This window comes from Zootermopsis nevadensis, unplaced genomic scaffold, assembly GCF_977971745.1.
Source record: "Zootermopsis nevadensis isolate Lab colony 2312 unplaced genomic scaffold, Znev_1.0 Znev_ptg000029l, whole genome shotgun sequence".
Lineage (NCBI taxonomy): Eukaryota > Metazoa > Arthropoda > Insecta > Blattodea > Termopsidae > Zootermopsis > Zootermopsis nevadensis.
This window is the reverse complement of record NW_028259161.1, coordinates 11887743-11914125: the sequence shown is the minus strand read 5'-3', so window position 1 is coordinate 11914125 and position 26383 is coordinate 11887743. Positions and strand designations below refer to the sequence as shown.

General features: G+C 36.5%; 1 protein-coding gene and 1 long non-coding RNA gene across 4 annotated transcripts in view; one reads left to right on the top strand and one right to left on the bottom strand.

Annotated features, from left to right (window-relative positions):
- Positions 1-83: 83 nt before the first annotated feature.
- Positions 84-10109, top strand: LOC147872265 (uncharacterized). Its single transcript, XR_015537634.1, has 2 exons — positions 84-363; positions 9976-10109. It is a non-coding gene; the product is annotated as an uncharacterized LOC147872265 (long non-coding RNA).
- Positions 7222-26383, bottom strand: part of L (zinc finger protein Lobe) — a 330367-nt gene continuing 311205 nt past the window's right edge. For all 3 annotated transcript variants that reach the window (XM_022082246.2, XM_022082245.2, XM_022082249.2), the window contains 8 exons: positions 21610-21880; positions 18026-18245; positions 16113-16705; positions 14546-14992; positions 13951-14283; positions 12391-13443; positions 11381-11764; positions 7222-10921 (listed from right to left, as the gene is read on the bottom strand). In XM_022082246.2, the coding sequence (XP_021937938.1) occupies positions 10016-10921; positions 11381-11764; positions 12391-13443; positions 13951-14283; positions 14546-14992; positions 16113-16705; positions 18026-18245; positions 21610-21880 (4207 nt within the window). In that variant the 3' untranslated portion in view covers positions 7222-10015. The remainder of the gene's footprint in view (positions 10922-11380; positions 11765-12390; positions 13444-13950; positions 14284-14545; positions 14993-16112; positions 16706-18025; positions 18246-21609; positions 21881-26383) is intronic.

The following is a 26383-nucleotide window of genomic DNA, read 5'->3' as shown; positions in this document are numbered from 1 at the left end:
GTGCGATCGTACAAGTGGTAATACTGCAAGCGACAACACGCGAACGCCTGTGGCGCGAGCCTTCAGTATGAAAATGGAGCTTGTGGAAGAAATGTATTTTTCAGAGAATAGTTTGCTGAAATTTTTAGTAGCTGGAAGGAACGCAAGATGTTGGGCGAATGATATATACTAAGTCAGAAGTGAAAGTGAATTTCACACACTATTTGATAAACTGCACTTGCAACCAACCAAATTTCCTGACTATTACAGAATGTCGTTGAATACATACCAATACACATTAAATGCTATTGAGATAGCAATAAAAAAGCAGAGTCATTTCCGAGACTGTACTTCACCATCAGAACGGTTAACAGTGGCACTGAGGTAAGATTTTTCCTTTAAAGGTTACTCAATAAGTGTATTGAAACTGAACCAGATAAAGCTGATTTAATCGTAAAGTGCATATGCTTGTTACATAATATTACTATGAAAAAAGAAGGTATTTATGATCCAACCATCACATCGTCGACACCACAAAATGTAAACAAATCACTATCAAATAATAGGGCAGCACAACAGGTTTGTGACATCAGAAATGCTTTTAAAAACTATTCTAACTTAGCAAAGGTATCATTATCCAACAGTTCAGCGTTCCGTAATTATCTGTGCTACAATGTACTACTTCAATATACATAAATATAGAATTTGTACTGATGTAGTAAGGAACAATTTATAATAAACATAAATTGCAATATTTTCTTACTTAAAACATTCATAACCTCACTAATTCCCCCCCCCCCCCCCATAACTTCCTTCAAACCTCTCTGTTGTGATAAGTTTTCATTTTCTGGTCCCACAAAAAGAAGATTAATTAATTTGTCAGCATCCATCTCTTCGTGCGACTGAAAACAAACTCGTTTGAAAGACGAGCGGTGTCAAGCGATACGCGCAATAACTTTGTTTGCACTGTGACCTGTTACAGACCTTTTAACGTGTTTGATATTTCGCCCCAACTCGCCCGATATCGCCTGACCGTCAATTCGCGCGAATACGCGTGCAGTGTAACCGCAGCCTTCGATATTAATGATATACTCCAATTTTTAGAAAGTAAACTGTTAAAATAAATTGCACTTATTTATTAAATCACTTTAATGGAATTTTGGTTGTATCGCCGTGTCGTCCTTTGCCCAGCAAACCACAATTGACATCATCGTGAGAACTTCTCTGACACTTCTCTGAGTTCTCTGACACTTTAATCAACCTTCCATAACATTTACAGTTTAGCGATATACTGCACCAAGTATGTTTGAAGTCCAAAACTAAGGACAATGTAACAAATCGGTTGATCGATTTAACACAGACCGAATCTTGGGACTCTTGGTGACGGGAGATATTTTTAACAGTGCAGCACGCCGATACTATTTCATGCAGATTCCAAAACAGAACTGTCACGGGATGTTGCTGAGGCCTGGGAGTTTGCCAATAATGGTGGAGAGATAAATTCAGTATGAGTCCAGGACAAGAAATTGTGTATGTATATGTGGATATGCGTCTGCAAGTACGTACGCTTTTCTCGAGGATCCTCCCTAGAGACAACTGCTTTATCTCTAGTTCAAATACAAGACCTTTATTTTCCTCTCAACACAAAACCCATTCGCAGCGTGTGACAGCCATTTGTTTTCCCGGCAGTAACACAGAAAAAATGTATAAAAGAAACTAACAACAATAAATTATTACCGAAATTTAAATCTGCGATAAAAATACGTGTGTTCTACTTTCGTTCAAAGTTTAACTGCTAGTCTGTTAATAAAGTGATTACCGATGTCCTGGTTATCCTATTTTAATTAAACAAGTCTGAGAGATGTGATAAAATATACACGTAATATATTTTTCTTTATTTACAAGTCTGAATTTGTTCGAATGAGTCATTATGATATTTACTGTCAGAAATTCAAATAATTTTAACAAATAGTATAGAAAGACTAAAAATAATTATAGAAGGAAAAAATATTGGACAAATCACAGGATTTAACTACGTATTTAAGGAATAAGATCTCAGAATATAAGAAAGACATAGAATACATATTACAAATATATTATAGAATATTTCTCTCTCACTCTATCCTCTGTACTACAGCCTGTTTAGGTGGAATATCATAGAATCAATTGAATAATAAAAATAAATGTCAGTATACAAATGTACGATATAATCAAACAGAACTAAAAATACGCAACGTAGCAGCGGAAACGGCTCTCAGATATGGAAGTGAGACATGGCTGTTGAACAAAAGAGATAATTTTTGTAAGGAGGACAGATCGGATTCTTAAGGTCATTACTGGATGTACAAAATTACACTGTCAAATAAATGTTGATACGTACAAAGGAAAGATTGAAAGTACAAAGCATAGTAGAAGAAATTCAGATATACCAGAAGAATTTGAAAGAGCATGTCGAAAGAATGCAAGCTAAAGGGCTACCAAAATCAGCACGAAAAGAAACACCAACCACAGGGAAAACGAAATGGAGTTTGTGGCAAGAAAAGACGGAAAGATTAGTTCTTGGAAGAAAGTTGAAGAATCACAGGCCTAATAATCCTATTAATACCGGTTAAGGAAGAAGAAGAATTTGCAGTAAACTTCAGACGTTTCATTCGGTTATGTTTTTATTACAAAATCAATTTTTGTGAAGATCATTAAAAGGGGGCACGAAAATATTAAGTTCTGTAACTTCGGTCCGTACAATATTTCTATACATATGTTTAACCGTTACTCTCAAAGGTTATATGTGTTTCCGTCTGCTTAAAGTTTACAGGAGCTACTTAACTGTTCCATTAATTGAACGAATTTGTGTGGTTCTCGGATTCAGAACGAACTTTATAATCCAAGGGCTTAGTACGTTGTTTGTTGATATTTTAGATTCAAGATGGAGTTGATTATTGAACAGCTAAGTAATCGCACCTTATCCTCTTGTATTATCTATCATTTCGCGATGGCAAATTGCTCGCCCGTAAGATATGTGAAGATTAGGAACTGTCCCGCAGGCTTCGTGTTATACCTACATAAGCTTTGCAAGAGGGTTAATCCCTACATTACGAGTAAGGGATTCATAAATTTATACTCATTGTAAGGGTCTTAAGTTGCCTTAGACCAGGGGTGCTAAAAGGCTACATAAGGTGAAATAACAGGAGCCAGTCTCAAGAAGATAAAATACAATACACTTTATAAAAAATAACAAATGTTAAGCGATTATGCAACGAAAAGGAAAATTTATGAACAAGATTACTAACACAAAAAACTGCTGCTTTATAATATCCTTAAACACAACCAAATTATTTCTAAATATGTCGACATCTTTACATACAGTATTTGCTGCTAATACACATCTAGCGGAGAGACAATTTTTTCGCGAAGAACGAACAGCAAATAAAGGAAAATCTTTAAAATTTCGAGCTAGATCGCGAATGCGTTATGTTACTAATAATATTTAATTAAACTGTGTTCTCTAATACATAGATTTCTGTCCATAAGAAAGTAGAATGTTGAAGTTATTAATTCTGAAGGAACCAGCTACTGTCTAGCTTATTTGTTAAAGACATTTATTTACATACCACAATAATGTGTCAAATTGGAACGCAATGTCATGTTTCTGGTTTTGTGTTTTCAGTAAGTTAAGACTAAAAAACTTTTTACATAGTTTTATTGAAAGAATTAAAACTGTTCTTTTATTCGTCTTTAAACATTTCCATTTTTAATGGACACATTGTCTATGTACCAAGCAAGTATGATTTATTGAACGAGGGGTTTCAATCACAGTTGATCGAAATATGTAACTCACATAAATCCAACAACATGAAAATTCTTGTACAGTCACTACCGAGAATAGTGGTGTATGGGTCTACAACCCCTTCTTCGTATCAGTAATTTTCGGGTTTTATGTACGGCTATCATGATGAATTTCGTACCCATCCTCTGTTTCTTCAAGCTAATGTTGGGTTAGTGCCATTAAATGAGCTACGACCACTTCCTTCTGCTCGTTTTCCATGATCGTCCTAGTATCGGAAGTTATAAGAGCTATGATGTTGATATGATAATACAGTAGATGCAGATTTATCATACAACACCTGATTAGCTATAAATTATGAAAATGTTACGAATACAATGGCTAACACTTTCTTTTTATTTTTGACGCAGTGGTTAATAATGTGGAATATCTAATAAATTCCCCGTCAATCTCCAATTCGGCTTGCGTGAGCTTGTCTAAACTTAGCGAATAACATTCTTCACATGTACGCATTAAATAATTGAAGGTACAAATCTGTGGATTCTGAAGAATATAGTCTAACATTTTCTGGTGTAGGAACTTCAGAAATAAGCCGTCTTCTAAAACAGGCTCAATAAGCTGGAGGGGCAGACTGCCTAATGCAAAATTCCGAGGAACAAGGGTATCGTGGACAAATTGCCAAAACCATTAAGGTATTAGCTAATTATGATCCGTGGAAGCTTGCTATAACCCCTAATACTGTATAGCTTATTGGGCACCCCATTCATTTCTTATCACCTCCCCGCCCCCCATTCTGAAATATCCTCCAGCAGCTTCAAGCCGATAATCCACATACATATATATCTGATAGAGTCTCGATACCCATCCCCCCCCCCCCAACACTTTATCCTTCAAAAAGTTAATACAGTATGCAATGTGAACATTTCTGCAAAAGCACACTGTATGGACCTTTTTATTTCTACAATTAAAATAAATAGAAATATCGCCAACTTTATAATTACCTAACTCTAAAAGGTTCTTATTCATTGTTTAAACTCTATTTAATGACGCTTTTTCAGTAGCTCAGACTATATAAGGTCGAATGACAGAATGATGTGAATAATGAAGTGGAAAGGATGTGAAAGGAAGCGGTTATAATGATGGTGCTACGTTCAATATAGATTTTCTTCTGGACTAAATTCATCGTTCTGTATATTAAAACGAAACCACAACGTTTTAAGAGCTGGCTATGCCCCCACCTTCAGCTGATAGAAACTACTATGTTAGGTCCTATGGAAGGACAAATCCCAATCTCTGTCCAGAGAACGATGGATTTATTCCAGAAAAGAACAATACTGATTGTATAATTTTCTATTGGCGTTAAAAGTCCTATCTGAGAATTTGAAACACAATCTCTCTTAATCATAGAGGTTTTTCTTAGTCCTATGTAGGCAGGTAGCAGGGTGCTGTACGAGGCGCGAGCAAGACCTCTACACTCAAATGACAGCACAGGAAGACGTAAATATTAATGCCCCTAGTGAGGTTCAACCAGCTATCTCAGCGTATAGGGTTTAAGACCAATAAAATTAATACAAAAGATTAAAAAGGCAAAGGTAGAATTCTCGCAATACACAAATTTTTGTGAAGTTTGAGGTTCTCACGGTGGCGAATATGAACATGATCGTCTTCCGGTAGAAATTAAAAATTCTACCGGATTACTCGATGCTACAACCCAGAAAACAGCAATTTTCATACCCGCCGCAATGAGAACCTCAAACCACATTCCTGTTTTGTTGTCACAAACGTTCCATATCCCTGCAACTTCTCTTATCCAGCAGCAAGCGTTCTCACGTGTCCTCCGTCCGCTAATTTTGTGGACTCCAAATAGGAAGGTCGACTAACATATTTAATAACCGATATGAACATAAAACTATAAGTTCTCTATTTTGTTCTCAAATATGACGGTTTAAAATATGTCTTGTAAGTTTCTCGGCGTTAGCGTTAAATGTTCTAAATTTGTAAAATAAGTAATACAGTGTAACAAAGTATACTAATGACGTTTCTTTTCCAGTGAAACTAATGTTAATCATTTGCAGTATAAACGTTGTATCTGCCCATTAAATTAATGTAGAAATATTTAATTCAGTACAAAGTGTAGAGACGATTATTTAAAAAAAATGCACATTCACCAGATATCACAAGAAATTCGGTTGGTATTCATATTTCAAGACGATTTTGTTTAGACAAACTAGTGAAATGATTTTAAAAACTAAGGTGCATTTGCTTTGTTGTTAAGGTGGTGTTAACAGAAAATGTATAAGACACAGAAACATAAAACTTATTAAATGGAGCCATACACGCTCTTTGCTATCTTGTATACATAATTCATCTTCGTGTTCATTTTTTCACATCTACGTAAATCTATTTAATTCTGTAAGGCGATAGAAACTACGAACGAAAGGAAGTGTCTAAGGGGGCATGCAACCGCTCATTTTTATGTTCAACATATCAGTATTGCATTCATGTTAACTACATAAGGAATTTTTTGATTGGTTTTAAATAAATTCAATATATGATAAAACATCTCCTCTAATTTGAACCTTAATTAACGCAAAATTAGATTTTACATAAAGTAGCTACTGCTCAGTTAGGTTCATGTACAATACATTTTAAAGTGAAACCTGAAAAAATGTGCAACTTCTTTACAAAATTCATTACATCTTCCAAAGTTCTTGTGGTCCTGGCGTAATTTTTACACACTTTAAGAGGGGTATGTGGCCGACACTTGTGACAAGTTTAAAACAAATCCCACATCCTACTTTTTTTGCAATACATTTCCAAATTTAAAATTTTATCACTTATATTTCAGAGATTTTACAGCTTGTGATGTAAATTTATATCATAGGAAAGTTCTGTCATTTATCCTTCAAGAGTTCAGTTCTGAAACTTCTTGTAGGATAATGTTCCACAAAATTTTGCCTCGTGAAAACGATGTGCAAAATTATACACGGCCATAAATATGTGTCTACAAACGAATCCTTGCCCTATAAAAATTCAGGCAAGTGAAATCAGAATATAACATGCATTGAATAAAACTACTAATGATCAACCGGACTGTGTATTATAAATTTTAATTATGAAAGAGGAAGAATTGCTTTTTTTGTACTATATCGTGTAAACATATAATTTTTTAAAAAAGAATTCGCGCATCTGAAACTGTGGTGACACACCAATGTGCCACAGTACACTAGTTGTGGAACACCATCTTAGAATGTGCTGAATCTTCTCTTTCTTATAGTAATTAGGACACCATCCATCATCTTGATGATGACTTAATGACTAAATAATTAAACTTTCATCAGAAATATCCAGAAAAACTTCTTTTGTCATTCTTTATGACTGTTTAAGGAAAGAAACTAGAATACAGATTGGAGTTTGGGTTTAATATGACTCAGGACCGGTACAAAGTAAAATAACAAATGTGGAAGTTAACATAGTTCACTTTACATAAAACTTTATTATTGTTATACTTTGGCTTTTTCAATTAAACAAAAGTTATGGAACCTCCTCACCGTCATTAAAACAATTGTCCCCATTTTGTTCTCGTTGTTCAGTGAATATAAATATCTACTGCATGTGTGTGAGGGAGTGGGTTATATATATATATTAGGTGGGAAGTTCCATTCAAAAACTACACAACAACCTCAAAGGCTTGGGAATAATCAACATACAAAAACATAGAATCGTGTTCAAAATTTTTCATCCGCAAAATTTTAACTACTTGTATATTTCCCAAAAAAAATGCCCCAGCTATAAACAAAAACGTTTTTGTAATAACAATAATAATGACAATAAGAATAAAATAATTTAAATTGTCACGGAGGACAGGAATGTGCATAGATATGAATCTGAAAACATTTAACTTTTCTTCACATTTTCTCCACATTTCCCTTCAAAATATTATAAATAGAAGGAATTATAACAAACACACTACCATCTTTAACCATTTTTGGTCCCTACATGAAAAATCTGGCCACCCCATATACTTCATATAGTAATATATATATATATATATCTTTTTTAAATTTAATAAACATTTTTAAGAATTCAGTGCTTCTAAGTAATACTATTATTTACATATTTACTAGTAACATACTGATTTTTAATGTAATTATATGCATCTAAATATAATTTCCCTCAACAAAATTACAAATAAAATAACAAATGATTGGAAACAAATGTTCGTGTGACAACTTTCAAGCCATTAGATACAATTTTATAACACGAAACTGTAGAAACTCATGTGTTCCAAGATTACGAATAATTCATCCATCCTTTTCTGTTCACACAAAAACGAAGTGTGAAACAAAATTTCCCATCTCACTAAACAATCATTTATCTACACAGAACAAGAATACTGAAAATAACCACTTCCCAAAAATTGAGCGAGCTACCCAGAAGGTAGATAAAGTAGGGGCAACCCATAATGTTGTAATACATGTCATCCATTTGAACATTTACTTTGAACAGTCAGAACAATAAATCTGTGCATGCAATTATATCTGGATTTATAGTGAAATGTTACGTACAGTCATTTCAAAGTTACAGTAAGTCGGTAAATTATTTTAGTGGGCGGGTTTCAAATTACTTTTAAATTGTGGATATATTATAACATTGCAGCTATAGGACAATGTTACCATCAAGATAAAGCGTCCTGCAGTAAATAAATTGTTGAATGGCAAGTCACCGGACTGGAAGGAACTGCGTAACAGACAGCAATTGGAGTAGGCTCAATTTCATTACTTCAAACTATAAATTTACTATAATTAAATATTAATGTCTCAGATAGTACTGCAGATCAGGTAGGGCTGATTGGAGTGAGCTACAGAAAACATCAGAACAAAGTTTTCAACAGAAGTCTGAGACCTACTGGAAAAACACGAAATTTAACAAGTTTGGTGATATGCTTACTGTTCTATTTACAGTGATATTGTCCCCCATCTTGGCACCCTGGCTCAACATATCTAACGAGTTAAATTCTGAATATTTTCGCATATTCTGCATATATCATATAGAAGTGCACATTATGTACAACGGAATGTGCATTATGTACAACAGATTGACACTATACAGTCTGAACTACTGAAAGTATCATTATATATAAATCACAAACAAAAAAATAATGGGTGGCAGAGACCTGTGCCTATTTGCGTTACTGATAGCCTCAATGAAAAATGTGTATCATTATTAATATAATGCTGTAAGTAAATCAGAACTATGAAATACATTCATATTGCAGAAAATATTTCTCACGTGATGCTTAGAGAAACACTGTGAATTTGTAAAATTCCTCAAAATTTAATCTTCTTTCTGTATATGATTATATTATTTGATGCTGTGAGCAAAACAGATAAAATCTACTGTCTATTGCAGTATATAAACCACTTATGGAAATGTAAGAATAACAAAATATATAAACACTTATAAATATCCATCGAGTGTGAAGGGTCTGAATCTGCAGAAATTAAAACATGCAAATGGAAAGATTTACCCACTAGTGCACTTCTGAAAGGACAGCTAGCTCCCTTCACCCAGCCCATATTTTAAAGTGATTTGCCCAAATCTGTTGTATAATATGGTAATATTCATGAAGTGATAGAGAATCTAATTATCTTGCTCTGGCATTATGAATTAATATTCTATTCTGCTTTGTAGTATGAGCAAATATGTATATTATTTGCCATTCCTGTTCCCTCCTTGTCAAAATTACTTCTGTGAAATTATTGGTACAGATAACTGCAGAAACTGAAATGTTAATGCAGGAAAATTACAACCTGATGTGTGGATGGAAAAATGTCACCTTTTCCATTTGCTAAGACTAAACCTTTAAAGTGACTGCAATTCTATCAAATGACATAAAACGTTGTCCAGTTATTAAATCCCCATCCTTGACTTTTAAATTTCATTATTATGACAATATACTGTACATTTTGTACTGTACTTTTGAACAATATTCTTGAGCTTTCACCACTTATATGATTTCTTAGATTCTTAAACATGAGATGTTTACCAAGTTTATTGGTACAAAAATAAATAAAACAAAACAAAAGCTCATTTGCATTCTGTGAAAAGGCTTTAAACTTGGAAGCAAGTATTTCTATTCATTAACTCCTTATGAATGAATTTATAGTAAATGTTTTTATTTAAAATGTTAATGAGTTATTTTTATCTTATAGGTCACCTGACAAACCACCACCTATGCAAAAATTTAAAGCCTTAGTGAGCATTATCACCATCTACTGATGGTGCTGGAGATAAGCTTGTTCCATCAACATGGTTAATACTATTGCTTGGCTGTGAAGCATCTGGAGAAGAGGAATGACTGTCAATGCTCATGTGCACTGTTTCATTATTTTGTGCATTTGTCACACAACTGTCTGGCTGTTCTTCACCATGGTGCTCAGGGGATCCAACATATTGCTGATCTGCTGTGGGAGTCAATGATGAGACATCAATGTTTTCGTCTTCATTCTCCTCTTTAATTGTAACTGGCTCTTGTTTCATTTCTGGTGAATTTATTTGTGTTGACAAATGATCTCCAGTATTACACAGATCATCATCAACTGAATGCACTTTCCTCACGTGATCAGCAACATGACGCTGACGTACAAATGCTTCACCGCACTGTGGACAACGAAAGTGCTGTAATGTTATATGTGCATCTAGGGTGTCGATATCAGGGAAATCTTTATGACAGAGTGGACAGGCATGAGGAGATCCTTGCTTGTTTCCATCTGAGTGATAGTGTTCTTCTGAAGCAGTATTCATGTCTTCAGAGGCTCGCTCTACACTGTTCTGGTCTTCATGATGTGATCGCATGTGAACACTAAGATTTCTTGCCATCCCAAATTCTTTTCCACATTCGTTACAACTATAAACTCTTTTACTTGTGCTTGATGCATGCTTGTGATGCCGCTGATGAGTCTGCAGGCCTAAAATGCTGCTGAATTCTTTGTTACATTCCAAACATTTCAACATGCCAACTCCTTTACTGCTATGGCTTTTATTGCTTTTGTGTCTTTGCTGTTTGGAAGATTCTTGAACTAATGTCTTGTAGTAATGCATGTCTGGATTGGAAGAATCATAAACTCCATTTGTATTCAAGTGATGGTAGTATGCAGCCTGTTTAAAGAAAGAGAAAGATTACACAATATTATCTTGAGACTGGAAACATATATCACAAGGAATATGAAAACATTTTTCAGCATATGAACTCTGTTGGTAGGAGGATAAGAATTATTGTGGGTTCTATTTCTGTTGGAAATTTTATTTTCAAAGCCCCTTTGTTCCATTATCACATGGTCTTTAATTATAATCCTAACTTTACCTATTATTTTATGTTTACTAAAACAACTCTGCTTTGTTAAATGGCTGTCTTCTGATAAAATTTTTATGATATTTCAGAGGTTCTTGCTGCCTTTATCATCAGAACAACCACCAGAAGACAGCCAGCTTCATACTTGCTACCTAACCTAACCTGAAATCCAACTATGCTTTATTTGATTGAATTATAAATATGAATCGTAATCACTTTTTAACTAAAATATGGGATACATTTGGTATTGTACAGTAATCTCTCACCTTGTTTACCATGTCTCCTCCATCCAATAATGCTGAGGAATTTGACATAGCAACTGCATCCTCTTCAAGATGACTGTAGCTGTGGTTGTCCAACTCTGCACGGAAGAAGAAGCGCAGACTGCATCGAGAGCAGTCATAGGGTCTTGAGGCCAGGCCGTGCTCCAGCATGTGTTGCTGTAAACCTTGCGCTGCTGTGAACACGGCACTGCACAGGTAGCAGGTAAAACTTCCACAGCCCGCAAATGTGTGCTCTATGAGATGTGCCTGAAGCTTCAGTGGGGTGGCTAGTAACCGACGACACAAATGGCACTCATGGCTGCTCCCTTCAGTCAGCAGGTGTGTAGCTACATGCATCTGTATCTCACGCTCTGTCTCAAAACTCACCTGGATTCACAATAAAAAGGTTTAGATTCAGACAAAGATATGCATCACTCAACAGTTAAACAGAAATTGGCAATGACAAAGATAAATATTTCCCTTACTCCTTTCATGGATATATGTTCTCATTTTATTAACAAGCATAATTTTTAAACTAGCTGTTTTATAATTTTAATTCACAAAATATGATGCTGAATTACATTATCATTATTTAACAGAAAGTCGTGCCAGGACACAAAATAAAAATTTGAAGATTTTAATATGGCATAAATAAAGAAATATTTAGTAAATCAGTACTTTACTTATGTGTTACTTGGGTAATTTTTATAGAATATGACTGTAGAGCACTACAAGACATTAGATATAAAATTGTGGACAACTAGGTCAGGAGCAATCCCGTATATTTTCAGTTGACTACTTATCATTCATGTAGCATCATTCGATCATTGGTGCTCATATCAAGAAGCATGATAATTTATTAGTTATTGTTTGCAGGACTGATATTTGTAACTAAACCATAAATAGACAATACAATACAATTTTGTAACAGACTACTGATAGATGTAGAGTAAATCAGGAAGACATTGTTCCTGGTTTATAAATTTTACAATTTTAAGAAACATTTTCCTTACCTGGCATTTGATGCACTGGTAAGTCTTCCTGTGGACAGACACCAAATGTGCTTCAAGAGCTGTGCTGGTCTCAAACTTTACTTGGCACTCAGGACAACGAAAAGCCTGTTCTTGTTGCTGAAGTGTATGTCCCAGTTGCTGTTGTTGTTGTTGCTGCTGCTGCTGTGATGGTGATGATTTACTGTGACAATGATAGCAGTCCTTGCACACATACGTAGCTCCTTGAAGACTCGGTACAACTCCATTATTACCACCCGCAGCAATGAGATTCTGCATCTCAAACTGCTTCAAGCACAGACAGCACTGGTACATGGGCTCTGTGGCTGTGAGAGCAGCAGAGTTCTTTAAGTGGAACCTTGCATGCATCCGGACTTCTATGTTAGATATAAGGGTTTGCCTGCAGACAACACATGGTGTGGGTAACGCCACCTGTTGGTGTGCACTATTTGTGTTTGTTTGAGCACTGGTGTTATTATTAGAACTGTGTTGCTGAAGATGTGTGTAGAACTGTTCCTCATTAACAAGAGTAGCTTTACACTGTGTGCACATGCTCCCAGATATCACCTTACAATGTGTCAGCTTGTGTTCGGCAAGGACGGCAGCTGAGGGACACAGCTCATCACATATATTACACTTGTGTTTCCCTGAGCCACTGCTACCCTGTGAATGTGTTTTCATGTGGTTTTCCAGTTCAGTGCGTGACTTACAATTCTCACTGCAGTATGCACAATGAAGACTCACAGCACCATTCTTCCCTGCAGCTGGTTTGATATGATGTACCAGTTTCCGGTGAGCCACGAGTTCTACCTCACTTCCAAAATCACAACGGTCACAGATATCACAGCAGCAGTTATTGTTGGTTTGATCACCCTTCTTGATATTGCTGCTGTCATTATTGTTGCTGTTGCGGCTTGTACTATTTGTTGACCCTGATGAGTTGTTGTTGCTGTTGAGTGTTGTTAATGAAGGTGTAACTCCAGATGTTTTGCTTTTAGGAGACTTCTGTTGTTGAGTTAGATTCTCAGCCAAAGTTGTTCCATTGCTGGTTATTACCTAATAACAAATCACTTCAATTAATGTATACTCATACTGTCTTCTAAACTGATTGCTATTGTGAAGACAATTACAATTATTCTGTTTCAAACATTTATCAGCTCTCTGAATGATTTTGTTATAGGTCAATGAGGTAAACATGCATCTGTTTTATATTTAATTTAAAATTTTCATTATAAATTAAATTGCTTATTCTAAGAATTATCTAAGAATAATGCTAAGTTTTACCATTCTTAAATATTTATATAATGGCCAAATTTTATTTAGTCTTTTATAAGCAATACATATACTTTAAAATATACAAATATATATTATATCTTCTTCCTTCATAAAGTCTTTCTTTTTGATAAGTTACTTAATGGCATTATTATGACTAATTCATTTGATTGATTCAGGTAGGCTGCATTAAAATATACTAATTTAATTACCTGACAAAAAAAATTCCCCTCAAACTGAGTTGTAAATAATTAAAATTCCAGATTTTTATAATTATTGTGGCATACAGACCTGAGAGGTATGATGCTTCTGCATGTGTTTGTCCAACAGGAACTCAACGTGGAAGGCTTCCTGGCAGAGTGGGCAGTGAAACTGCTTTGAATGTGCTGCCAGATGGAACTGCATCTCAAGTTCAGTGACAAAGCTCAGGCGACAGAACAGGCAGCGAAAGGGTTGCTGTGTTGGGGTCTTATTGGCAGTCCCAGTTAGCAGAGGAAGTGGGGCATGAGCTGATCGTACATGCAGACCAAAGTCAAGCTCTGAACGAAACACTGCATTTGATGAAGGGCATGCAGTACACCTGTACAGCTTACATTCATTGCTGTGCTTCACTGCAAAGTGAACCTATAAGAACGAATAAATGACATTAAAAGTTGTTTAGGCTCACGCATCCAAAATATATAACACTTTCATTTCTGAAATGTTTCAGTCATGAAATTTATAATTATACTTGATTCTAACAATCCTGTAACAGCAATTTGTTTTCATATATCTTCCATTTCTGTTCTCTATAACACCATGCATTTGTAAAAGTTATAATTTTCTTAACTCTACATTTTATTTACGGTTATAAATTTAATATTATATTTTTTATTTCATGACCTACCTGTATTGCAACTTTAGAATCAAACATTTCCTTGCATAAAGAGCAGCGATATAGGTGATGAGCATGGATATCCATCAGATGTTTTTGCAACTCATCAGGTTTGGGGAAGAGTTTGAGGCAGCTCTGACAGCCATACTCTGTGGCAGTTGCCATGAAATGTGTGGCCACGTGTTGTTCAAAGGCTTGGTGATCATCTGCACCAGAGAACTTGGCACCACAGTGCGGGCATGCTAGAGCCCCAGAGGCGGCTGGGCTCTTAGAACCGCTTACTCGGCTGTCCTGGCTTGACAACATACCCATGATGTCAGAACCACCTCCTAGCAAGCCACGAAGCCCACCTGCTTCCTCCAAGTGAGACTTCAAATGTGTCCGAAATGATTCAAAGTCAGGCAAAGCGGCACTACATTGGTTGCAGAGCAGAGTGCCTGGATGTTCATACTGATTCACCTGTTGAAAATGAAAACACAAAGAAACATGAAGATAAATGTCTTCTGAGTTGTAGTGCTGTGTAGCCTAGTAAAAGTTTACCAGTGTTTTAGATGCCTTTCTATCTCTATCATCAGGGCAATGATTGCCCTGATAAAGGGGGCAGCAAGTACTTCTAAAATGTTGAAAAACTTTTACCAGACTATACAACACCACAACAAGGAAGACAGCCATCTTTATATTTACTGCTATGAAATCCTCAAATTCTACATAAAGAAACATAACCTTAAAGGAAATAAACACAAAATTTATATCAGCTTAGCAGATGTATTAAGCATCTGAAATGCGACAGATTTTGGATAAGTGAGTTAGTAAAGTGACTTGTTATGGAATGTTTCCATCAGTGCCAGATTTATCTTTGCAAATACATGCACACCAGTTCTGGGGCCCACCCAGCTTCTACTCAAAGAATAGCCTACTGAGATATCAAATATGTGGAGCTTCAGCTCCATGCTCCAATAACCCTTTATTCTGAGGTGCTTGGAAACAGTGACAAATTTAGCATTACCTTAAAAAGTATATTTAAACAACCATATTTATAGGATTAAGTCTTATGAGCATAATTCATATATCGATATACCTTTCTTCTGCAGAAGTAAATATGATTATTTTATTCCCACATTTTTCACCCTACTCTAATAAAAAATTACAGATAAATATTTTATTTACACATGTTTAGATTCTCATTGTTTTATTTCCTTTTCATTTTAAATAAATTGAAACAAATTTAAATAATGCTTAACAAATTTTATTTAAACGTATGTAATGCTAATGGAGACATTTTATGTAGAATTATTTTTACACTTTTAAATTTTTGTTATTGTATTTTCTCAGGCGGGATCTATCAGAGATAGGAGTTGAATGAGACTGGATTTTATTGGCCCAGGACAGGGTCCGGTGGAGGGCTTTGGTTAATTTGGTGATGAACCTTCAGTTTCCGTGACCCATCTACTTAGTTAGTATTTTCTATTAAATATTAATTAAATTAGAGTTGACAAAATAATTAATTAATACAGTATCAGGTGCAAGGCTATTAAATTAATTAATTTCAATAATTATTATTTCAGACATTCATCCCTACCATACTTGATGCAGAAGTTGGAGTGTCTGGCATAGAGACTGCTGGCGGTGCTGCATTTTCAACTGATGCTTTATGCTTCTTTGGTAGCGATCTATCTTCATGGTGCTGTGAATGTCGATGTGCCTTCTTGCTGAGATCTGTAGGTTTCAGCTGTTCAGGAGCTGGAGAGGATGGAATCATGAGACCTCCAGCTGCGCTACTGGAACCGTGCATGAGTACGTAATGCTCGGCGAACAGAGCAGCTGATGGGAATGATAAAGAGCACTGGATACAGAAGAGACCAGCACCAGTGGTACATCCAGTTGTTTCATTGTGGTGGTCCTTATTTCCAACACCCAGGTTGTTTGGACTCATTAGGCCATGCACAGCAATAGCATGTTTCTGCAGACCTTGGACGGCACCAAACCTCATCGTGCACAGGTCACAGGAATAAGGCATGAGTGTTGTTGAAGTCACTGTGTGGTTATTGCTGGAGCCACTCCCACCTTCATTTGGAGAAGTGAGGAGACGGTGAGGCGTCAAGCTGGGGCTTGGACTTGCCTGATGCTGCGACAGACTGGCAAAGTCTCGTAGGTCACCATTCAATATTGAACCTATTTCAAGAAAACAGAAATAATGAAGTGTGAATCAGAGGTGTGACCAGGTTTGTACAAAAGTAACTTATTAGAGTTGTATTCAGGTGGCACACAGATCAAATTCCACCTGAAATACTGGCTGTACAGACAAAGAATTTAGCACTCTTCATCAGTTCCTCCTACTGAATATCAGAATACTAAGTTGCAACTGGACACGATTATAGCCTTACTCAAATTTCATAATTCAGCATTCATATCACCACATCCATGCAGATGTTATACCATCTTTATACCTGATTTAATTCTATTGCATAGCTGAAATATTAACATGCAAGATATAAATCATGTGTAGGAAATGTGTATGAGATTTTACTGTGGCTGTTAAATTTGGACATTCATGTACTCCACAAGTTCATGACCTTAAAATAAAAATAAACTATGGAACTACTAGGATTTTGCAGCAGTATCTTAGCCATACTGTAATGATGCCATTTTGTGGATTAAAAAGCAATTAATCTTGTCACAGAATTCATAAACTTTATGGCATGCTTTAAATTATTTAAAGTAATGTAAAAGTAAAGCTGTCCTAGCGCATGCCATAGAGGCACTTGAGGGAGGGAGGTGAGAGGAGGAATAGCTCCTAATACTCATTCTTGACCTCGACACTAGATGGAGGTTGGTGGTCAGCATCACGCCATGGTCATGCTTTAACCCCAGTACTCATAGAATAGGAGGCTGGGTGAGTCCCAGAACCAATCTGAATGCAGAGGATAGAAGAAGAATCCTTTACCATTGCCAGGATTTAACCCTAGTTATCCAGCATGTAGCTACTCCAGCCCATTGCTTAAAATAATGCAAAACCAAATAACTGTAGTGTAAAACATGGCAGTGGGCTCGTCACTCACTACTCATAAATGCACAGTTCAAAGACTAGGAAACCGTCTGAAAAGGAGGCAGCAAAGACCCACAACTGGGTTGCAGAGCCAAGGAATAAGAAGAAGAAGAAGATGTGTAGAATGTGGTGTTTTATTGTATACTTTGACTTTGTCCACTGTCCCTGTATTCTGTATTCTATTTCCTTCAATCTGCACAAAAAATCTTACTTTAATAGGCCCCGTGGTAGACCTATTCAAAAAATACGGAGAAAAATAGAGCGAATTTCCGAAACACCGTTGGTTAAAATCTGATACGACGGATAATATCTGTGTCGTAAACATTTCTGTTTCAATACAAAATTACTGTTATTGACTTAATATGGCTTAAAACCAGAAATACATTGGATTTCAGATGTAGGAAGGTATAAGAATCCTACGTACTTTAAGCCGTAGGGTTACTCACCGTGCATTGCCTGGACGTGCAGTTGCAATGCTTCCATGGTGGTAAAGCTGTCTTTGGTGCAGTATATGCACGCCAGTTTGGGAGTTGGGAATGGCAGGGGTCGGGAGGGTGACCTGACCAAGGGAGAATCCCCTAGCATGAGGCCCCCTAGCAGACCTCTACTGATGGGTCCTGGGGGTGAACCACCTGTCTCTACGTTGTGCTGTGTCATCATGTGGCCCTGAAAATTATGATATCTCGATGTATCAGAATGATAAACTATGATCAAGAAATAGGAAATGAATATAAAATTAGAAGTGTATTTATAACTTCTTACTTCATTGAAATAATTTGACGTATTTGCGAATTTCATAAATTTTAATTATATAATATTTGAAGATTTCTGTCTTCTGGGTTGTTGCGCTGTGTAGTCTGGTCGATGTTAACCGACGTTTCAGAGGTCATACTGCCTCCGTCATCAGGACGATGAATTCATCGCAACATAGCGCAACAACCCAGAAGACAGAAATCATCATACTCACTGCTGTGAAAACCTCAAATCTTATATATAATATTTAATTGTATGGGACTGCACGTAAACATGGCCTTATATTAGTAGCATATTGTGCAGTTTTAAAGTCAGTAAACAAAACCTAACTAACTAACAAGCTGGCTTAGGGAACCTGAAGGTTTATCAGCGAATTAACCAAATCCCTCCACCGGTCCCTGTCCTGGTCTAATAAAATCCAATGGCTTTAACTCCTATCAGTAAATAAAACTTGAAGTTATTATATTGATTCACGAATAAACTGTATCTAACCCTTCAACAATAAATACTTTTAATCATTAAATATTCTTCAAAATATCATGTCCTTCATTAAATTAAATTCATAACTACCGTCCTAATATGGTCCTGCTTTATAGCCAAAAATATATTTCAACTGCAAAAATCTCTAGTTGCTGTTGTCTTATGTCAATTGGAGTTCTGGTTTGGAAAATAAATATTTGCTACTGTGGCAACAAAACGTTCTTTACAAACGGTAATTTAAAATTTATTTCGTGTAAAATACGTTAGAAAAACTGAATGTTTTAACACAACATTCAATAAATAAACGTAAAACTTTGGCTTTGGGGGATAAGCCGTGTAGAATTTTGAATGTTTTCCAACGTTTCAACAAACAGTGAAGTTTCCATTTTCAGGGTGCAACTGCAATATCCGCCAAAATGTTGGACAACATTCAACATTCTACGTCGTTTACTCCGGAAAGTCGACGTTGTACTAAATTCCATTCGCGAAAACCTTTGGTCAAGGAATACGACAAAGAAGTTATTTTTTTTCCAATAGTTTATTAATGTATATCTTAAGAAAATGAGTTTAAAATTACTTCAGGACTTTGTTAACGTCACCACACTATACGCTATACTTTTACTAGTCCACTTCGAAGTAGGGGTCCGCAGTGGCCGCTCGGTCTGAGGCGTGGGCCTTGTGACCGTGGGTTCGAATCCCACTCAAGCCATGGATGTTTGTCCGCGTTTTTCTGTGTTGTGCTGTCCTGGGTACAGGTAGAGAGAGGCCTTACGACGGGCCGATCCCTCGTCCAAGGAGTCCTACCGAATGTCTATAGATCAAGCCAACGAAAAGTTGGGACCCGCAGTGCTCAGGCACGTGAAGAACGGGTCGTTCCCAGTATTTCGAAGTAGCTTCATTTACGGCAGCCATAAATTATTTCAATAACTATTATTAAAATTCACAAATCAAACACTGCCGTGCAGATTAGGCAACTTCTTCAGCTACTTAGTTAAGCGGGTTTGTATAATCGCTCATAGCAGGCGCTGCACATGACCGAGGACCGGCAGTGCAAAAGTCGGAAATAAGAAAGTAAAATGAAGGCAGGGATGGGGAGACAGTAGCTGCCGAAGGTTTGAGCGTAATTTCAATTACTTTCGAAAGATTAATTATCCTTATTTCCACAAATACCATATAATGAGCTACACTTTTCTAAGCAAAGTTAAAGTATTACTTCTGTAAGATTTCATGTTCTCACGATGACGAGTATGTAGATGGCTGTCTTTTGGGATGTTGCACTCTAGTCTCTCAAACGTTGGCCGACGTTTCAGATATGGTTACTGTCTCCACCATAAAGGCCACCATCTCCGAAACGTAGGTCAAATTCTACCAGACTACACTACGAAATATCCCATAAGACAGTCATTCTCGTTATTAGTTTTGTTTGTGCAGACCGTCAGCGCAGTCTAGTGGTTAGGACACTGGCCAAAAGTTAAAAGTGTCCTGGTTTCGATCCTAACTGTTGCTACTAGCCTTAAATTAGAAAGAACATAATAAAATGTCAATGCAACCAATACTGTAAGTCAACTTTTTGCCGGAGCGTCATGTTTATTAAATATAAGTATAAAATTCGTACAATATTATGACTATTTTTGTTGCCTATTTTCACTGCATAACAAATATAAACTTGAGTTACAAGGCCATTTTACACTCAGATCACATAAAATGCTCTGAATAATTATTTACTTTCAATTTTCTCTGCAGTTCAATATTCTTCATTAATAAACAAATGGATTCTAACGTTTTTATTTACCAAGTAATTGCATTTCGCACTGATTACATTTCGAGTAACATGTTCCATCAGACTGATCACGGACATTGTGCTTTCAGCAGTGAGAGACTTGCCTGAATTTCTCACTCAGGTCTTTTTGTATCAGGAAGTGCAATTAACTTCATATTTCAGGTCGTTAAATTCACAATTTCAATTTAAAATACGTTTCGTTGAATGTGTTGCTTGATTAGCAATAGTTTTTTAAGCTTTCAAGTGACTGACTGTGATCTGAGGTTTTTTTAGTTTTGTTGTTTCTTAATGACTGGATATTAACGACTTCGTTTAGGTAGGACTGTCGGTGAAAAGTATGACAAACAATTATATTATAGTCATTATATCGAGGATCTAGGGCATCATGCCAGAAGGGCGCATTAACATATTTACACAATCGGAGATATACAAACAGTTACATTTGGGCATTTGAACACTAACAATGCATATTTGTCAAACCAAATAAGCGTAAGAATTTGGTTTCCTATAAATCTACCATTTTATAAACCCGTCTAGCATGATGTCCTTGGTATAAAAATATGCCATGCAGCCATTTTGAACCACAATACGTACCAAATATATAATGAATGTATTCAAAGAGATTTCAGGTTCTCACGACGGCTGTCGCCTGGGTTGTTGCACCGCAGGCCCTGACATTGAAAGCAGCAAGCACTCCTGAAACGTCGGTAAACTTCTACCAGACTACACGGCCCAACAACCCAGAAGACAGCCATTTTAATTTTTTTCGACGTCTGAATTATGTTCGGTGCAGAAGTGTGATACCAACTTCAAATCAATAAATCTAATCGTGTTTTTCCCACACGCCCACAAGTCATGGCATTTAGGTGGAGATTTTCAGGAGAGCAAACCCTGGAATGATATTTAACCTCGGACCCAGACCACTGCTGTCTTACCGGTATGCAAATCAGAGAAGTTTATGATCACTACGCGGGTCAATCCAGGGTTCAGAAGGGTTTGCAAAGAACGCGATCTCACCTGCAGTTCCTCAGGCTTCCGGAATGTTTCGCCACATTGCAGACAGCGGAACGAAGGACAGGCAGTGCCAGGACTCGGCGTGTTGTTGCTACTAGCGCGACTGCTACTGCTGTTGTTATGCCCATTCTGTTGTTGCTGTTGTTGCTGGTCCTTCTTGTGGTTTTGCATGTGCGAGGTGAGCGCAGCGGCCGTGTTGTAGCCTCTGTTGCACACCGTGCACTGAAATGGCTTCTGGTTGTCGTGAGTCTTCATGTGAATCTTCAGGTGGTCACTGCAATAAACAACAAAGTCAAATAGGATTTTAGATTCTCACGGCGGTGAGGATGAAGATGGCTGTCTTCTGGGTTGTAGCGCCGTGTAACCCGGTAGACGTTTACAGACGTTCCAGAGGTCTCCATCATTAGGGCGATAATTGCATTAACCAATTATCTATGTAAGAGATGTGATGTTTTCTTTGATGTACCTAAGAGCTGCATTTTTAAATAGTAATTCGACGGTCTTAAAATGGTAAAATAAAAAATGTCATTACATTTTTTCGTTGTAGAACAGACTAGAAACCAAAGACTAAGACAGACGGCTAACCCAAAATTTGTTACTTGATTAGAAGTCTGTTTTCTTCATTTGTTCCCACTAACTTCGTTGTATCAGCGTATAACCCCAGAGTGCCTTGTCAAGACATGGACTCTACTTAAATAGTAAATAGATTTGCTCGGAGTGTAATAATAGCTAGATCCATTTCTGTTCATCACTGTTCCAACAGCCACTGAAGTTTATTCTATTCTAAATCCATTAACAATTAAGATTTCTTGGCCATTGTATGTAATGATTTCCAGAGCCCACTGCACACAGATGAGTCGTCATAACTCAATAAAATTGCTACGGGTTTGACGACCGGAGTTCCATTCCCTGCGAAAGCAGAGGTCTTTCTCTCACCCACAGTGCTTTATCCCTATCATTGCTCTTATTGAGCAGGTAATTTAGTCTCTCGACGAGAGTAAACATGCCGGAGAGCGTACCTAGCATCTCATCTCTACGTTGAGGTTTACAATACATGGTGGTGCTTTATCTCCACTGTTCCATACAAATTTACGACGAGTTGCTTAAGCAAAGAGACAATTTTAAATTTACTTTAATCGGAAAGGGAGCAAAGCAACTTACTTCTGTAAGGAGTGCTCACGACTTATCTCATTCACATCGTAAAAGCTGTGTATGACGAACAGAAAGTGTGGTCCTACAGCTTATGCAAGCAAGCGGAAGGGAATGCTTTCGTTAATTTTTAATTGACCATTTTCGTCAATGAGTACGTTAACTATGCCAGTTAAATGAATGTTGGCAATGAATATGTTCAAAAGCGTGGTTTCGCTCTTAAATGAATAACAGCATGGTGTACCTGTCTATTCAGGCATCCTGCTAGTCTAACTTTGTATATACATATTTCTACATAACGAAGAGACAAACTTTTTGCTACCTTGTGTCAAGCCTCGGCTTTGAGACACAGAACAAATTGCTCACTGTGTCACGAACATTAGTCACACGCTGTTACTTCCTTCTTTTGTATTCTTCTGTCTGCATGTTTCTTCATCCTTCTGCAGATTCATGTTACGATAGCCCCTACTTCGCTTGCACTTACCATGAATGTTGGCGCCATTTTAATATTTCATTAACTTATTATTTTTTTTAAATTCCAAATGTGTGTGAGACAACAGTCAGCTGATATCTGACAGCAATGGTAATCTTTATTTTATACTAGACAAAGATGTATATCGCCTGTCATTAGACTGAATGTTAAGGAAGAATATCACGTGATTTCGACGAGCCGCTTACCAGAAGTTTCATTATCATGTAACAAGGAGAGTGAGGAAGACAGTGGAATAAGATAGATGACAGATGTCCTCTTACGACGGAAACAATAATAGCTGTGACAAAAGACAATGGTGTCTTCATATACAATTCTTTTATTTCTTGCTTAACTTTGATCTTTTTATAGTTCTTTGCTATTCATGACAATAATATATTATAGTCTACAAACAAAACTGTAGAAGAATATACCATGATTTAACATGCCACGTTCTATACCTTTCAAATCTGCATCATACCTAATTTAGATTACTTCAATTATGACTTGCGTTCACAGTATCATGCCTTCCACAAAACATCTCAGATAAAAAAGCTCCTTTATTAAGAAATATAAGGAAACTGTTCATTGTCAATAATCCACGTTAACATATAGATATTTTCTAAATGTAAGCCAAAAATAAACATAATATAAAATACAGTCGCTCTACACTTACCCACAGAATGTTCGTTCCGCGGTATATATTTACTTAATAGTGTTGGCACAACTGACAAAGCGCGATATTTATCGTTTGATTGGTAGAAAGTTTTAAGTCATGTTCTGGAAATACCGAGGGCGTACTCCAATTCTGTGGATTAAGTCACAGACTTGCTTGTCGGAACAATTCCACCTCGTAGTTTCGAATTGAAGATGTCCAAGAATTTCCTGTTTCCTGTTTATGTGGGCCAAAGTTAACATTGGTGGAAGTCGGTGTAAAGATTTGAAGTGGAACGAATGTTTCTGAGATAAATGTCTACCAGAGTATAAAGAAGAAACATTCTGCGTCAATTTCTAATTACATTTGTCTTCAATACAGGCAGACTATATACATAGATAAATGTAAACTGTATCAACCATGGCAGTCTACGAAAATAAAACTCGTGTTGCACTTCACTATGCCCCTAAAAATAATTTATGTTGATGAAACTTAAAAGGAAAATTTGTCCTCCTGTAATACAAGGAAAGTATATCACCTTTAATCTGTGAAGAAAGGAAAAGTTTATTTAGGCCCCTAAATACAGCTATATTTTTAAAAAAATTAACTAAACCAAAAATCAAAATGATTGTCTACTAAAAAGTTAAATGTCGGTCTACTATGTCGACTTTGAGTGAAATCGATCAGGAAGTTTGACTTTTATTATTAGAGGACGGACATACATGGAGGAACAAAGAGGAATGGTGGTTTTCGAGATTTTGTACCTTAGAGATACTGCGGCAAAATTTCGTAGATTATATATGGTTTTTCTTCGAAAGCTGAATAGACGAGGGTACAAAACTTTGTTTTACCACGTCAGGGGCACTCGCCACACTGAAATATTTTACACAGCGGGCGTACTCAACAGATTCAGCACGTCTTCGAAAGTTGGAAAAATGATCGGATACGTAAGCTCCAGAGCAAGTAGGCCGTTTTAAAGGGATATTAATATATCTTAAATCACCAAATAATTTTAGCTCGTTTTCACTTTCATTCTGGCCAATCGTAATAAGACAGAAACATAATAAGAGTTTCATTGTTTTCATTATATCAAGTCAGTGCTTTCAATTTATCAAATGAAATATACGGAATTAGAAATTAACTGCCGAGGTTACGAATCTCAAACAGAAGTTAGGATTCTTATCGGAAGACATCGAAACTCAACAAATCCCTGCTGTGTGAAATTAAATTTCAATTCCTATCCATTACTTCGAATTGCCACTTTGAATAGACTACATCATTTGTTCCATATACCTGCAAAGATGTACCCTACTACAATGTCTACGCAAGGAGTCTTGTTAGTGAATGATTGGTCTGACCACCCACGGACAAGAGACCCTTGTATCATTCAGGACCGGTATTTAGCGGTAAGTCAATTTACAACAGCCGTCACACTTAACCATTAATTACAAACTGGAAGATACTCAAGCCCTGCAGACCGCGAGGCGTGCTAACTGGAAACAATAGCAGAGAATTTGATTACAGTTGCGGCCGAACTCTAATTTTAATTTTCGAAACCCTTATTCCTTACAACGCAATGCTTGGCCAAATAAAACGTATTTTATCATCCTTTTAGAGGTTTTCAAATGTTTTCTTCTCGTCTTACAGAACGTTATAATTGTACCTGCAGTTTTTTTTTTACGAATTGTAAGAATTAATTTAACTTACAGTAGTGTCCAGTGTTTATCTTTTGTGAACGCTATAATGGCTCCCATGAAAGGAATTGATTTTCTGAGCGATTAACACCTTTTTAAGAAGGATTCTGTGTCATGGAGCTATCTATTGTAAATTTATTTAACTTCGAATTAAATAATGACACAAAAATTACTGGAAAAGAAAACTTAGTAGCCTATAAATATTACAAGAACGAAAGACTTTAACTCACTATCAGCTGGCTTTTATTTACATCACCAGAAGCATTTCAGTGTTTCACTATTTATATGTTTGGTTAAATATTGTACATTACATAGCCCCTTTACGCACTATTTGAGAATTCGTCAGACGGGACTAAAGAAATGGAACGACACAAGACAGGAAGCTCAGATTCGGTACCAGAATACAATTTAAACAGATCAACACACCAGTTCACCCATTCGGTCATAAATCTGTCTATTTATGTGAAATATCTTTAATCCTGTACGAACATCAAAGAGTTCAAGATATCTCACAGAGAGGGCTCTCGCATTTCGTGCTATGACCTTACTGTGTTCGATCAACGTGAACTACGAGGTGGTCACTCACTAGAACGCTCTGCCATCCAGTTTTTATCAGATAAATTCCTCAACGTTGTCACTACCGTCGTTTTGTCTAGAAAGGGATATCCATGACCTCAGACACATAAAGTACCACCATATAGCATCAGACAGTTTGCTAAAAAACTGGAATAGACTATTTCAGAATGTACAATAAACGGTTGTCTCCACAGACAACTACTTATAACTGCACGTCTGTCATTTTTCCTAGCA